At 61.2% G+C, this 15,815-nt stretch overlaps 1 protein-coding gene across 1 annotated transcript in view; it reads left to right on the top strand.

The window, feature by feature from the left end:
- HRH3 (histamine receptor H3) overlaps window positions 1-14,196 on the top strand; it is a 15,610-nt gene extending 1,414 nt beyond the window's left edge. Inside the window, exons 3-5 of the mRNA XM_011992421.1 lie at window positions 10,908-11,074; window positions 12,641-13,557; window positions 14,169-14,196. Coding sequence (XP_011847811.1) covers window positions 10,908-11,074; window positions 12,641-13,557; window positions 14,169-14,196 — 1,112 coding nt within the window. The remainder of the gene's footprint in view (window positions 1-10,907; window positions 11,075-12,640; window positions 13,558-14,168) is intronic.
- Window positions 14,197-15,815: the final 1,619 nt, after the last annotated feature.

Here is a 15,815-nt window from a genome sequence, read left to right as displayed (position 1 = left end):
GTGTGTGTGTGGAATGGGGGAAGTGTATGTGTGTGTGGAATTGAGAAGTGTGTGAGAGTGTGTGTGTGTGGAATGGGGGAAGTGTGTACTGTTTGAGTGTGAGTGTGTGTTTGTGGAATTGAGGGGGAGGCGTGTGTGTGTGTAATGGGGAAGTGTGTACGTGTTTGTGATTGTGTGAGTGTGGAATGGGGCAGTGTGTGTGTGTGTGTGTGTGTGTGGAATTGAGGGGGAGGTGTGTGTGTGGAATGGGGGAAATGTGTATGTGTTTGTAAGTGTGTGAGTGTGGAATGGGGCAGTGTGTGTGTGTGTGTGGAATTGAGGGGGAAGTGTGTGTGAGAGTGAGTGTGTGTGTGGAATGGGGGAAGTGTGTATGTGTGAGTGTGTGAGTGTGGAATGGGGGAAGTGTTTTGTGTGTGGAATTGAGGGGAAGTGTGTGTGTGAGAGTGAGTGTGTGTGTAGAATGGGGAAGTGTGTATGTGTGTGTGGAATTGAGGGGAAGTGTGTGTGTGTGTGTGGAAGGGGGAAATGTCTAAGTATGTGTTTGAGTGTGTGTGTAGAATTGAAGGGAAGTGTGTATGTGTTTGAGTGTGAGTGTGTGTGTGGAATGGAGGGAAGTATGAATGTGAGTGTGAGTCTTTGTGTGTTTGTGGGATGAGTGTGTGTGGGATGAGTGTGTGAGTGTGTGTGGGATGAGTGTGTTTGTTGAGTGTGTGTGTATGAGATGAGTGTGTGTGTATGGGATGAATGTGTGAGTGTTGAGTCTGTGTGGGATGAGTGTGTTTGGAGGATGAGTGTGTGTGTGTGTGGGATGAGTGAGTGTGTGGGGGATGAGCGTGTGTTTGTGTGTGATGAATGTGTATGCACGTGGGATGAATGTGTGTGTGCTGAGTGTGTGGGATGAGTGTGTATTTGAGTGTGTGGGATGAGTGTGTGTGTGTGGGATGAATGTGTTGAGTGTGCATTGAGTATGTGTGTGGGATGAGTGTTGAGTGTGTGAGTGTATGTGTGGGATGAGTGTATGAGTGTTGAGTGTGTGGGATGTGTGTGAGTGTGGGGGGATGAGCCTGTGTTTGTGTGTGATGAGTGTGTGTGTGCATAGGATGAGTGTGTGAGTGTTGAGTGTGTGTGTGTGAGAGTGTTGAGTGCGTGGGATGAGTGTGTGTGGGATGAGTGTGTATTTGAGTGTGTGTGGGATGAGTGTGTGTGGGGGGGTGTGGGATGAGTGTTGAGTGTGTGTGTGAGTGCGAGTGTGGGTGTGTGAGTGAGTGTGTATGGAAAGGCGTGCGGGCAGCAAGTGACAGTGATTCGTGCCCAGACCCAGGGGAAGGGGGGTCTGCCTCTAGAGCAATTCTCGACCCCTGCCCTGGCTCAGGGCTTTGTGGAGGGAGGGACTGTTTCTCCCACCCTGACCTGTCCCTTGCAGGGCGGAAGGGGACACTGTCAGTTTCCTCCTAATACCTCTCTCACAGCTCGCACCAAACACCCTCAGACACACCCACAGACTCACAGACGCATGTGCACACACACATAGCCCAGAGAGACACGCACAGACATACCCGGATGCACACAGTCGTGTACATTGACAGGCACATAGACCCACGCACGCACACGCATGCATCCCTTGCCTGCTTCTTGGGAGCCCCCATCCTTCCTCACCCGGGACACAGGGGCGCGCCCACATTCACTGGATCCCAGCCCCAGCATCTGATCAAATCTGGGTTAGTTTCTCCAGCAGGCACCAGTTCCCCAGGAGCTGCCCTGGATCTGGAGGACTCCAGGGAGTCAATAGAGAGGGCCGTCCCGTCCCTGTCCCCATCTCCGTCCTCGTCCTCGTAGGGCCCAGACTCCTCCGCCAGGACTAGGCTCCCTGAGCCCACCTGCACGGCTCAGCCCCTCCACCGGGCGCCTCTTTCCGACCTTCTGCAGGGGAAGAGGGCCCAGGGCTCCAGGAGGGTCGGGGCTGTGTTTGCCCTAGGGGTGAGAGCATAAACTACCTGGAACAATGGTCAGCAGCTCCGGGAACAGCACAGGCAATGGGAAGACCTGGAGTAACCCTGAAGGCTTCTGGGAGGAGGCACCCACGGGGGCAGGTGCCAGGTGGGGCGGAGCCTGAGGGGCGTGTGTCTGGGGAGGGGCATGGAGGTACAGGAGGCGGGGACAGAGGGAGGAGGAGGGGCCACCTCCCCACCAGGCTTCAGATTCCAGGGTAAAGCCGGCCTCTCAGCCTTACACCGAGAGCCTTACACCAAGAGTGGATCCAGGCAGCAGCCGGACGGGGGCCGGCCTGCCCAGTACTCACCCCGGGCCTCCAGTGTGCCCGCCCCGTGGCCATCCTTGCTTCCTCCCCAGACAGACTGCCCCACCTAGGCGGGAGGCAGGGGGTGGACAGAGATGGGGCTAGCCCTCCAGCAGCCCTGGGCAGTGTGTGCCGGCCACATGCCCCACGTTCTTGTCTGTCGCCCTCCACTAGATCCACCAGGCACCTGCCTGTGCTGACCTCAGCTGCTGGAGGGGAGGGCCCCACCGGCCCGTGTGTGGAGCAGTCGGGAGCACGTGGCCCCGGGCTGGCCTGCCTAGCCTTGCGCCCTGGCTGGGGGTCTGCAGGATGGACCAGGGTCACCAAGCCTGGTCCCCACTGCTGGGACGTAGGCTGAGGGGGTAGGCAAGGTGTTCGGGGCAGACACCGGCAGGGTTTCAGGGCACCCTGGCATGGGAAGCAGGAGGAGCTGGATGCCAACCAGTTTGAGGTTCCAGACATCCCCCTTCCCCAGGGCCTGTCCCTACTTCTGGTCTGGCCCAGCGGCCCCCTGGCTTGACACTTACCACTGTTCAGGGCCTGATTCACCCCCAGGCACTGGCAGGGATGGGGGCTCATGGCCTGGGTTTGGCTCGGAGACCCCCAGGCAGTGCTGCTCTGCTGGATTATAGCCACAGGAGGTCCCACCAAATGCTCTTAGGGATGGGGTGAGGGCTCCCGGGCTGTGGCTGGGCCCCCCACAGCTGGACTTGGGTTTGGGGCCAGGTCCCAGATGCTCTGGAGCCCTCTTGGTCCTTCGGAGGGTTCTGGAAAAGCACAGTGGAGACCGTTCTGCTTTCTGTCTTCTTTTCTGTTTTCTCTATCACGTCTTCATTCTTAGCCCACGGAGGGAGGCTGCACAGATGCAATCTGTTCCATTCATTCAGCAAATACTTCTCAGCCAGCCCTGGGAGGTGCACACTGCGCGCCAGCAACAGTCTGGTTCACACGGAGGGACTTTCTGGGGAGGTAGGAGCTCCTTTCCTCAGGCAAAGATTTTTCATTCCTCCAGTTTCTCCGGCAGCCTCTGCACTCACCGGGCTGTTGACCCTCGGATCAGACCTGGGTCCTCAAGACCTCCTGCAGGCACCACCTCCACCAGGGAGCCCTCCTAGGATCACCCCTTCTCTCGTGCTTGATGTCTCCACCAGGCGCCATCCTTAGGAGGGAAGAGTGCTGGGTCAGGCTCCATTCAGTTCTTCACTCTCCCTGCCCCAACCTCTGCCCTCGGACCCAGGCTCCGGGGCTCAGCAGGCCCCCGGGCTCAGCAGGAAGAGCTGAGGTGTGATTGGAGCTTGGTTTTCTGGGGGCTGCTGTCCTGGCCTGTGGTGTGGGTGTGACCCTGCCTCTTTATTTATTTTTTGTAGAGACGGGGTCTCTCTATGTTGCCCAGGCTGGTCTTGGGCTCCTGGCCTCAAGCAATCCTCCTGCCTTGGCCTCCTGAAGTGTTGGGAGTACAGGCATGAGCCTCCATGCCCAGCCTGCGACCCTGTCCCTTAAGCTGGCTGTATCAGCCCTGGGTGAGCAGGGAGCAGACCCCGAGGGGCCTGCAGGCTTTCTTCCTATGGATGGACCACGGCTGGCTCTACAGCCATCCTGCCTGGGCCCCTTGAGACCTGCCAAGCTGCCATCACCCGTCACTGCCCCTCTGCCCGCTCTCTCAGCCTCACTTCTCACAGGAGCCAGGCATCGAGAGACACAGATGCCCTGAGACAGGGTCATCTCTGCAGTCACACTTTCCCCACCACCCCCACCACGGCCAGGCTGTCTGTGCCCAGGCCCCCTGTCCCAGCAGGATGGCGCTTGGACCCCTGAGGCATTGCTAGGAGATTAAGCAGGGGCTCCTCACAGGGACCCCAAGGCAGCTGCAGGGATGACCACCACGACTCCCCCTCCACTTCTCATGCATCCTCAGCCAGGGTTTGACTCCACTGTTGTGAGCTCAGGCATCACGATTGCCTGAGTCAGGCCAATGCCAGGCCAAAGTGACTGATCCTGGGGTTCTGTTAGCTGAAAGGCAGCCTCCTTTCCTGCCTGGGGATGGAGGAGGGGACAGGGGAGTCACTTGGAGCTGCAGGGAGAGACCTCAGGAAGATACTCTCTGCCTGAGGTTGAAGCGCACACAGGATAAGATGAGATGGAGGGAGCAGCTGTACTTGAGCCCAGATGCAGCTGTGCCTGAAACTCACTGCCCTGGACTTCGTGGGCACAGAAAACAGCACATGCTCCTTGTCCTTAGGCCCTTTGGAGTTGGGCTCTGTCACTTTCAACCAAACTATAGCAACTAATATCTGGCTCTCCCGTTCTCTCTGTCCTTCCCACCACCGAAGCCTTGAGCCCAATTCTGTCTGGTCTGCAAAGGCAGGTAAACCAGACTCAACTTTTTATTCCAAGTCGGTGGCCTCAGACGCCATTCTTGTCACACCCAGGCCCTGAGCTCGTCAGGATGCACCCGGAGCTGGCTCAGAATGTCACGGGGGAAAAAAAGGCATGGAACAAAAAAAGAAAAATTTACATTCCCAAATTCAAATGAGCTCCTGCAGGAAGAGAGAAAGCAAATATGGGTTCCTTGGAAGAGGCGGCACAGTGCTGGCCCCAGACCCCCACAGGTGCCTTGGCTGTAACCAGCAGGACAATTGTCCTGCACTGGCCCTGGCGGCCCTGCGCCTCACCCCCGTATTACTCACCAGCAGCTGTGTCCCCATGCAGCAGAGACAGAGCACTGCAGGGACAGCACCTGGGCACACCATCGGCTCCAAAAAGAAGGGTCTTTTCTGGGCACCAGAGATGCTGGTGGCAGAGCTGCCCTCCCGACGGCACAGGGTGATGGGACAGCATCCTGCTGTCCGCTGCTGTGACACCAGCATGGCCGCCAGCCCAGAGCTCCTCTCATCCCAGCCCCTGACTGCCCATTTGACCAGTCTCATCTCTTGAACATCCACGTGGCAGCTCAACCTCGACACCCTCAACAGGGCACCTCTTCGTCCCCCAAACCTCTCCCTCTGGTTCATTGTCAGCACCTCCTTTGAGGCGTTTGAGCCCAAATGATGGAGTTGGGCTGGGCCCCTCGCCTCCTCTGCCCTCTCATACCCCACATGCCAACCCACGTCACAATCCGCCCAGGTCTGCCTGCCCCCACTGCCACCGCCACCATCGCCTCCCACCTGGAGTCTTGCAACGCCTCCCCTGTGGTCTCTCTGCCCTCATCCACCTAGAGACCACTCTCCAATGCAGTCAGGGGATCCCGTAAAAGTGTTCCCCAGGCCCTCCTGGAGCACCTGTCCAAGAAAACACCAGCATCCTTGCAGCAGCTCAAGGGGCTACAAGACCTGCCCCTGGAACGCACTTCCCATGCCCCCGCCCGAGCTCCAGCCGCATGAGCTTCCTCGTCGTCCCTGGAACACGAACGTGGTTCACCCCTTGCCCTTCACTCCTGCTGTTCCCCTTCCTGGAACTCTGCTCCCTCCAATATCCACCTCCCTCTGTTCCCCCTTTGCTCATGTGTCTCCTCAGTGGAAGCTCCCTGGCCACCCTTTCAAAATTGGAACCTGGGCCGTGTCCAGGTGGGTCCTCCAGGAAGCAGATGCCGAGACAGCACGGGAGGTAGAGAGATGTGTTGGGGTGAGGCCTGTGAAGGATCGGGGGTCAGGGCACAGGGGCAGCTGAGCTGGGGCCCCACCTGGCATGCGTTCCCTCCCTCCGTCCTGCACTCTCCCACCTCGGCTGTGGCCACTGCAGGTCCTGGAGGCTCACGCTCCTTCCCTGCGCCCTGGCCACTGGACTTTCTCAGGCTGGGGTGGCCGCACTTGTCCATGCACAGAAACAATCGGGCCAGGGGGTGCCGTGGCGCCCAAGAGGGCCCTGAGTCTCACACTCAGCCCCTCCCACCCTCCTGTTCTGAAAACAGCGGCCCCACCTCCTCCTGCTGATCAGGGCCACTCACCCTGACAGAAAGGTGGCTCCTCGTCTTGTCTGCTGGAGCTCAGGAGCTCAAAGTGCCTGGGAGCCATCCACAGCTGTATCCCCAGTGAGCAGGTCCATCCCCAGTGAGCCATCCCCAGTGTATCCCCAGTGTGCCTCAGAGAGGAGAAGCTTGAGCCCTACAGAGCCCAGAGTTTGGAAAGCATGGATTCCCCTGATGGATGCCAGACGGGGCCCCTCCTGCTCCTTCCCTGGTCCTGAAGGCCTATAGTCTTCTTGTTGGTAGACGTGGCACCATGGAAAGGTCTCTGCTCTGTCATCCTTGTCTGCAGGGCAGCGCCAGCCTCAAAGGTGAGTGCCCCGGGCTGGTGTGCCTCCGGAGGCTGCTCCTGGGTGGTGTGGCAGGCCAGACCCTGGTGGGCCCATGGCCAGGGGGCCATGCTGGCTCCGACTTCCTGGGAAGAGGGTCCCCTGGCCAGATGCCACACTGTAGGAGTCTCTGCCTGTGGATCTGGAGTCCATAGGCCCCTGGATTGCAGGGTAGGCTCAACAGGCAAGAGAGGCCACACCCAGAGCAGGTCTGTGGCCCATGAGGACTAGGGGAAGGGGACCCATGGAGCCAGTTCGCCAGCAGCTATTTGCTGTCCTCAGAGAATGTCCCCTACTTGGGGCTGGGTGTTGAACCCTTGTTGGCGGTCAGACATTCAGAGGCAGCAGCAGCAGATGGGCCTTGGGAGGTGGGGGTCGGTGCCCTTCGGCCCACACATAGCCTCCAGGGTGGCCACTGCACTCAATGGGGCCTCACTGCACTCACCTTGAACATCCCAGTTCGAGGGTGGCCAATGACAGCGGCTTGCTAATGTCATGTCTTCAGGGTGGATGGCTTCTGGTGGGTGTTTGCTTGTGATACGAAACCAACAAGCTAGGCCCATAGTCACTTGGCCATCCACATGGCTCTGACCCAGAGCTCCTGTCTCCATCTCTAGTCCTTTTTCTCCCCTGCCCGGACCAGCCTGACGGGACATTGGCCTCTGCCCATGAATCCAGGGATGGTCTCCCCTGGTCACTTTCTTTTTTCATCACAAGGTACACAACATAGCCGCTCCCTGGGACAGAGCCTCCCAGGGCTAGACAGGCTACACAGGGACCAGCACATGCACTCTGCATTGCTGTGGCCGCATCAGGCTCCAGCCCAGAGGACACTGCCCTCCTGTTTGGGCAAGGACATGGGCCTCTCGCATGGCTGCTGGTCACCCTGGTGCGCTTGCTGACCTCAGGTTGGGCTGGACATGTGGCCATGGGAGGGGGTGGGCCTGTGTGACCTCGGGCAAGGGGCTCACCAGCGCTGCAGGGTGGCAAGTCCTGCCCAACTTTATGGCCTTGCAGGGGCTGGTGAGGTCAGATACCAAGCACTCCCACCGAGTCTGGTCGATAGGGGGCGTTCACGGCCGCCAGCCACGGTCATGATCAGACCTCGGGGCCAAGCCAGGCCCTCTCCTCTCCAGGCAGCCTCCATTTACAGCAGCTCAGAGAAGTTTGGTAACTCACCCGGGGTCACACAGCTGGGTCCCCACTGCCAGGAGTTGAACCCCGGGGCCTCCTTCTGACTTCCCACGAGGGTGCCCTGAGGTGACCCACAGGCATGTGATGGATATGTGTCACCACTGTGGTGATGGGCTGCAGAAATGGGTCTCCTGGCCGATGCCATGCTGTGTGGGATTCCCCGCCTGTGGGTCCAGATTCCATGGGCCCCTGGGTCTTGGTGCAGCCTCCGCAGGGGTTTCAGAACAGCTGTGGGGCAGGTGTGAGCTGAGCTGTCCCCCCTGAGGCTGTGGGGCAGAGAAAACACCATGAAAGCCCCTTCTGTCTGGGTCGTCTGGCCCAGGCCGGCACTGCCCAGGCTCTCCAGGGCTGGTCAGTTCACGGGGAAGCCTGGGCAGCTGTGGATGACAGGGGAGGAGGGGTGGGGAGGGAGAATGACTGGGCCGGCCTCCAGACCCCTTCATCGTTGGTTCTGTTTGGGCTCCAATTTATATTCCCCATTCCAAGATGGGGACACTGAGGCTCCAGCCAGGGAAGGAGAGAGCCAGGCCCCCCTCTTAACCCCCACCCAATGCCATCTCCTGCAGCCTCAGTGGGTACTTGGGGAGGAGAAGGGCTTGGGGAGGAGTTCACTCAACAAGAAGTTGCTGGTTTGGGTGGGGACAGAGTCAAGGGCTGCAGCAGGGCTGCCCCTTGCTGCCCAGTTCCATGAACTTTTCCCTTTGAAAACTTTTCCCTGGTCCAGGCACAGCCCCTCCTCACTGGGTGAGTTAGGGTGAGGTGCAGGGAACCTGGGGGAGCCAATATGAGGAGAGGGTTTGCAGGTGGAGTGGGATGAGTACAATCGAGTAGTCAGAGAGGGAAGCCGAACCCCTCCCCTCAGAGCAGACTCCTAGAAGCCATGGAATAGTGGGCTGGCTGGGGCCACTGGTCTGGGGGTTCCTCTCTGCAGTCAGCCCTGAGGTGGCAACAGAGGAATCCCAGCCCCTCTCTCCCCAAAGTTTGTGAAGCGCCACTTGGGGTGAGGGGAAGGGGTAGGTCCCCACAGGATGGGGAAGCTGCTATAAGTAGGGGATTGACGGTGCACGTCAGTGCCTGGGGTCCCCTCTGCAGCCCCTCCCCCAGACACGAGCACTCTGCCATCTTTGAGGCACCAGGGTTGCCTTCGGCTGGCGACAGAGCGGAGTTGCTGCTTCCCTCTCCTGGGGCTCAGCTCCCTCCCTGCCTGCTGTCTGATGTGTGTCTTACTGTTGGTGGGTCTCCAGCCTGGCTCTGGTGGCTGCTTCCCTGGCCTGTGGGTGTCTGTGTATCTGAGTGTGGGCATGTCTGTCTGTCTGCCCTGAGTGTTTCAGGCGGAATCTGTCCTTGACCCGGTGTATCTGAGCGCATGTGTCTGGTAGTGGGGGCGCTCCCTCCTGCCACCTCTCCTCTCCTCCCCCATCACTTCCCACAGGCGCTGACACAGCCACCACCTGCGCCCTGAGTGCAGTGACCTGGTCTGTCCGCTGCAGTGGCGACTGCCCCTCTGTCCACGGGGGTCCGTGGCTGGACTCCAAGCGGCTTGCTGCTCCCTCCTCAGCCTGAGGCTGCCGGAACCCGGGCTAGACGCGCTCCCCTCCGGCTGGGTCCGCGCGGCGCCTCATCTTCCCTTATGTAACTCCACATCTGCCTGCGCCTTGCAGGTCACCCTGGACCTTGCACTGGGCCCTGTCCACAGGGAGGCTGGCACCCCTAGTCCGTGCAAACGGGAGGTGGAGCGGACCCCTGGTCTGGGCACCGGCTTTCCAAGACCCCCTCCTCCCCATCCCTTCTCCAGACGTTCCTTCCGCCGGAGACCCACATTCCCAAAATATGCACCGAGGAAATGCCCCACAGGGCAAGTTCCCCGGAGCGCGGGTGCAGGCGTTTCCCCCACCCCCACCCCGGGTCCCCACAGGCTCCAGGACTCCCCATGATGACTGGGTAGGGGTCCCCAGGGCCGAGGGCACGGGAAAGGCCGAGCAACCCAGACCCCGGCTCCGAGTGCGCGGGCTGGCTGACCGCAGGCGAGCCCCCAGACCCGGTCAAGTCCCGGCCGGGCTCCCAGCCAGCTGCCGTGAGCGCAGGGGCTGGGCTCCAGCCCTGTCTCTTATACACATCTAGATGTGTATAAGAGACAGGGACTGGAGCACGGACCTGGGTGGCTCCCGCAGGCACACGCCCCAGCAGGGGACCCGGCCTGGGAAGGGGGTGTCCGGAGCCCATGGTGTGGGGGGCACAGGCGAAGTTCCTTGCCACTCAGGCCTCGGGACAGGGGCTGGAGAGAGATGTCCCTGGGAAGGGACACAGGCACTGGGCGAGGCGCAAGGCGCAAAGGCAGCGGGTGCAGCCCTGGTTCCTGCGCTGTAGCCAAACAAAGGCTGCTGCGGACTTAGGACGCGCGGAGGGCGCAGTGGGGAGGTTTAGAGAAGGTCTGGGGGAGGGGACATGGAAGGGGGATTTTTAGAGCTGTGTTGGGGGAGGGGACCGTGGGGAAGGTGGGGGTTGGGGGAGACGCTGGAAGGAGCGCGCTCTCACGTGTCCAGGCTCTGCTGCCGGCTGGGGGGGCGGGGCACGCGGAGGGGGCTGGAGTGCCAGACACCTGTTGGGGCTGTGAGGTGCGTCTCCCAGACGCTCCAAGCCCGCTTGGCAGTAGTAGTGGCGGCTGGCGGCTGGCGGCTGCAACCAAGTGCCCTTTCAGCCGGGAAAGCCTTTCCTGGTGTCTAAGCTGAGAGGGAGGGCTGTCCAGCGCCAAGGTAGGGGCTGCAGTCCAGCGGGGGGAGGGGAGAAGGAAATTGTCTTCTTTCCTCCTTTGAGGGCTGGGAGGGCTGGACAGAAGTCCAGGGAGTCCCGACTCCAGGCTCTTGGGGTCTTGTGGTGGCCAGAGTTCCCCATGCCTGGATCGTCTCTCCTGCTCCCAGGCCCAGGGGACACCGGAGGTGCTGGGAGCTATGTGGGGGTGAAGGCTGGTGGCAGGGCAGAGTTTGTGGCTGACACCAGGTGGAGGGGGCGGTAAGATGAGGATGGCTGGTCCCAGAAAAGCAGCCCAGGTTCCGTGGTGTCTGTGCTTAGGTCGGTCTGTCCCCTGTCCCCTGGCTGCATGGTCCCACTGTGGCCCTACTCCCCACAGGCGCCTTCTGCATCCCACTGTATGTGCCCTATGTGCTGACCGGCCGCTGGACCTTCGGTCGGGGCCTCTGCAAGCTGTGGCTGGTGGTGGACTACCTGCTGTGCACCTCCTCCGCCTTCAACATCGTGCTCATCAGCTACGACCGCTTCCTGTCGGTCACCCGAGCCGTGAGTCCCGGGCTGCGGAGCCCCTGCTCACTCCTGCAGGGACAGTCAGGACGCCCATGGGAGGCATCAGGGTGGGGACAGCCGCTTCTGAGTTGTGGGCAGAAGTGGGCTTGGTCCCACTGATTTTGCTGCTGACACATGGGCCACTCGATGGCCAGCTGCCCACTCCGGGCCATGGCTGCAGCCAGACTGTCCTGGCCCAGGCAGGAGGCAGGGAATCTGGGTGCAGATGTTCCTGAAGGCAGGGCTGTCACTGCAGCCCCCGCCCTGGGGCAGGTCCACAGTCCCCAGAGTTACGGGAGGATCTGGGGCCAGAGGCCCTGGGTGACATCCCTCACACATGCGTGTGTGTGCAAGCGTGCACACACACACAGGCCCCGGGAAGGCAGGCGGCAGATCCTGGCTCCACAGATTTCCCTTTGTGGGAGCGGCCACCTGAGTCAGGGACTCTGCCCCACCCGGGCTCCTGTATCAGGGCCATGCAGCCCATGGAGCCGCTGCTGAAGTCACTCCTTCCCCTTCTCATCTCCTTGGCAGCTCACCTCCACAGGGCTTTATGGGGCCTCTGCAGGACTGAGGGCAGGCTGTTTCGTTCTAGACTAGAAAGGCCAAGAGACAGGGTGCAAAGAGCATGGGTTTGGGGTCCTCTTGAGCCCATCCCCCTGTGGTCTCTCCCTCCTTTCCTGGAGCCACCAGGCATGGGGCACAAGGAGAGCTGCCACGAAGGGTAAAGCGGCCAAGCAGAGAGCCTGGCATGGGGGTGCTCTGCCCACCTCTCATTAGCAATAGCTGTAAACATTGCTCCCGCTCTCACCAAGGTAAACGCCATCAGGCTTGTGGGGGAGGGTGGCAGGGGTTCTCAGGTCCTCCTCCTCCAGCTGTCCTACCTGGGACCCCTCAATGGGATCCCTTGGCCCTCCTGCCCCCTGCCCCCACCAGCTGGTTGCTCTCTGCCCTGGGGAGGGCCCTGCCCTCCCTCCCTGTTCTGTCCCAGAGGCCCTGATGTCGATCTGGGATGCTTTGTTCTGTGGCGGGGCGGGGGATGTCTCCCAGCAGTGGGCCAGCTTGTGGCTTCATTCCTGCACTTCCAGCTCCCAGGGGTGCGAGCACCTGCGCAGGAGTGGGGCTGGACCTCCCACCCCAACCTCTGGAGATGGCTCGGGCCTTTGCAGGATCAGGATGCATCATGTCAGAAACAGCTGTGTGCGCGTGTGGTCTGGGGCCCATGCTGAGTCTGGTCCCAGGGGTGCAGGGGCCAAGGACAGGACCCTCAGGGAGCTCACAGCTCGTAGAGGGGTGGTAAACAGGCAGCCTACAGAGAGTGAGGATTTGGGTTGGTCCCAGGGAGCTTCTGAGACTCTCACTGAGTGTGGCAGGGCACTAGCCTGGGACCCCAGTGGGGAGGGTTAGGGGAAGAGAGGGGAAAGAAGGAGGGAGGGAGGACAGGAGGGGAAGGGAGGAGCATCCTGCTGAGGGAATGGCCCACACAGGGTCCCACAGGCTGCAGGGGCACACCCAGTCCAATACTCCTTCCGCCCCGCCCCTGACCAGCCTGCCTGTCTGTAGGTCTCATATCGGGCCCAGCAGGGCAACACGCGGCGGGCGGTGCGGAAGATGCTGCTGGTGTGGGTGCTGGCCTTCCTGCTGTACGGGCCGGCCATCCTGAGCTGGGAGTACCTGTCCGGGGGCAGCTCCATCCCTGAGGGCCACTGCTACGCTGAGTTCTTCTACAACTGGTACTTCCTCATCACGGCCTCCACCCTGGAGTTCTTCACGCCCTTCCTCAGCGTCACCTTCTTCAATCTCAGCATCTACCTGAACATCCAGAGGCGCACCCGCCTCCGGCTGGATGGGGTTCGAGAGGCAGGTGGCCCCGAGCCCCCACCCGAGGCCCAGCCCTCGCCACCCCCACCGCCTGGCTGCTGGGGCTGCTGGCAGAAGGGGCACGGGGAGGCCATGCCGCTGCATCGGTACGGGGTGGGTGAGGCGGCCGCGGGCGCTGAGGCTGGGGAGACAGCCCTCGGGGGTGGCGGTGGGGGCGGCTCCGCAGCCTCACCCACCTCCAGCTCCGGCAGCTCCTCGAGGGGCACTGAGAGGCCGCGCTCACTCAAGAGGGGCTCCAAGCCGTCGGCATCCTCGGCCTCGCTGGAGAAGCGCATGAAGATGGTGTCCCAGAGCTTCACCCAGCGCTTCCGGCTGTCTCGAGACAGGAAAGTGGCCAAGTCACTGGCCGTCATCGTGAGCATCTTTGGGCTCTGCTGGGCCCCGTACACGCTGCTGATGATCATCCGGGCCGCCTGCCACGGCCACTGCGTCCCTGACTACTGGTACGAAACCTCCTTCTGGCTCCTGTGGGCCAACTCGGCAGTCAACCCTGTCCTCTACCCGCTGTGCCATCACAGCTTCCGCCGAGCCTTCACCAAGCTGCTCTGCCCCCAGAAGCTCAAAATCCAGCCCCACAGCTCCCTGGAGCAGTGCTGGAAGTGAGCGGCCTGCCAGAGCCTCCCTCAGCCACGCCCCTCTCAGCCCAGGTCTCCTGGGCAGCTGGCCCCGCTGCCCCCCACCTGGCTCGTTCCCCAGGGGTGAGCCCCGCCGTGTCTGTGGCCCTCTCTTAATGCCACGGCAGCCTCTCTTGGGCCACCCGCCCCGCCATGGAGGCACCTTCCTGGATTGGCCAGAGGGCCCCTCACTGGCTGGACTGGAGGCTGGGTGGCCGGCCCTGCCCCCAACACTCTGGCTCCACTGGGAGGGACAGTCTGGAGGTCTCAGACATGCTGCCCACCCCCCGCCGGTGTCCACCCTTCGCAGTTACTGGTGTTCTTCCCAAAGCAAGCGCCTGGGTGTGCTCCAGGCCTCCTGCCCTAGCAGTTCGCTCTGCACGTGCACACACCTGCACACACCTGCACACCCCTGCACACCGACCCTCTCCCCGGACAAGCCCAGGACACTGCCTTTGCTGCCTTCTGTCTCCTGCATAAGCCTCGGCCCTGGCCCTTTCACCTGTCTTCCCATCGACTCTCTCTGCCCCCAAAGTGTCAAGGGGCCCTAGGAACCTTGAAGCTGTTCTCTGCTTTTCCATTCTGGGTGTTTTCAGAAAGATGAAGAAGAAAACATGTCTGTGAACTTGATGTTCCTGGGATGTTTAATCAAGAGAGACAAAATTGCTGAGGAGCTCAGGGCTGGATTGGCAGGTGTGGGCTCCCACGCCCTCCTCCCGCTGCTAAGGCTTCCGGCTGAGCTGTGCCAGCTGCTTCTGCCCACCCCGCCTTTGGGCTCATGCTGGCCCTGGCGGCCAAGCCTGCCCTGGCCACTCTGTTTGCTCGGCCAGGACCTCTGGGGGTTGTTGGGAGGAGGGGGCCCGGCCGGGCCTGAGGGTCCCAAGGCGGGCAGGGGTGGTCCAGAGGAGGTGCCCAGGCAGGGGCCGCTTCGCCATGTCCTGTGCACCCGTGCCACGTGCTCTGCATGCTCCTCTGCCTGTGCCCGCTGCGCTGCCCTGCAAACTGTGAGGTCACAATAAAGTGTATTTTTTTATTGGTGCTGATTCCTGAGGACTTTGTGGGGTGATCAGAGCCTTCGTGCTTTGAGGAGAGACTCCAGGGAGATAAGAAACCGCTGAGAGACATGCGTGACGCTGAGGTCTCTGTGTTTTCTTCTAAGTGTGGGTGGGGGGGCTGCAGTGGGGATGAAAGACCAGCCTGCCACACCAGGGTATAATCCCAAGAAGGGTTTCATGTGCCCTACTGCCAGACCCCTGCACTTCTCAAGACCTGGCTGGCGGGTGAGGAGATGCAGCCCATGCCCTGCTCCGGAGGGGCCCGCTCTGGTGCTGAGAACAGACATGCAGCCCCTGCCCTGTGCAGCCTTCCTGCGCCCAGGACAGGTGCCTCATCGTTCTTGGTCAGGAGCAGGGTTGCACCCCAGCAAGACTCGGAGCCCGGGGAGGCTCATGGCCATGCCCAGTGTGTGCAGGGGCTGGGTGGCAGAGGGACTGCAGTGACCAGAGCGGAGGGTCTGGGCTTGCCTGCTGGAGCTAGGCTGGAGGGGTTGCTAGAAGGGATAAGCCCCAGAGCGGATGCATCTTTGGGACAGGAGCTGTCCTGGGCAAAGGCCTGGAGGTGGTACTGAGGGTGCAGGATGGGGACACTTGGAGGAAGACGGAGGGAGGGAAGGCGGTGCCCTCTGCTGCGGCTCGTGAGCCTCAATCCTGAAGGCGGCTGCATCTGCTCCATGGGCCCCAGGAGAAGGAGGCAGACGCCGGACCACACCAGGTACTCAGAGGCCACTTGGAAACGAGACAAGCCCAAGCTAGGTGAGATGCAAACTGGGTGGGCCAGGTACCACCTTCCCCAACATCCCCTCCCTCAGCTCCAGCCTCGAGGGCCCTGACATCTCTGAGTTCACTGTATTTCCAATAGTGCAGCCTTGCTGGACATGCGCTTACATCGTTCCTTCCTACCGCAGGGAGAGAATCTTGCCATTTTCTGGCTACTCTCACAGCCAGTGCTGGGGGTGGGGTGGGGGGTTCACCTGGGCAGGGAGGCCTGCGTCTCCCCCTCAAAGCACTGCTTCCCAGCCACTCGAGTTCACAGCACTGCAGAGGGGGAAGCTAACAGCAAAATGCCTCACCTCCAGACCTTTTCTCACGCCCCGAAGCTGGAAGCAGACCTGCGCTTTTGTTTTCAAACTCCCTGGAAACTTCCCCCAGAATCTGAACCTCCACAACCCCTCCTCCCCCCGCCCC

Source organism: Mandrillus leucophaeus, unplaced genomic scaffold (assembly GCF_000951045.1).
Source record: "Mandrillus leucophaeus isolate KB7577 unplaced genomic scaffold, Mleu.le_1.0 Scaffold41, whole genome shotgun sequence".
In the NCBI taxonomy this organism is placed as follows: Eukaryota; Metazoa; Chordata; class Mammalia; order Primates; family Cercopithecidae; genus Mandrillus; species Mandrillus leucophaeus.
The sequence above is the reverse complement of the archived record's forward strand: the minus strand, read 5'-3'. Positions and strand labels throughout refer to the sequence as shown.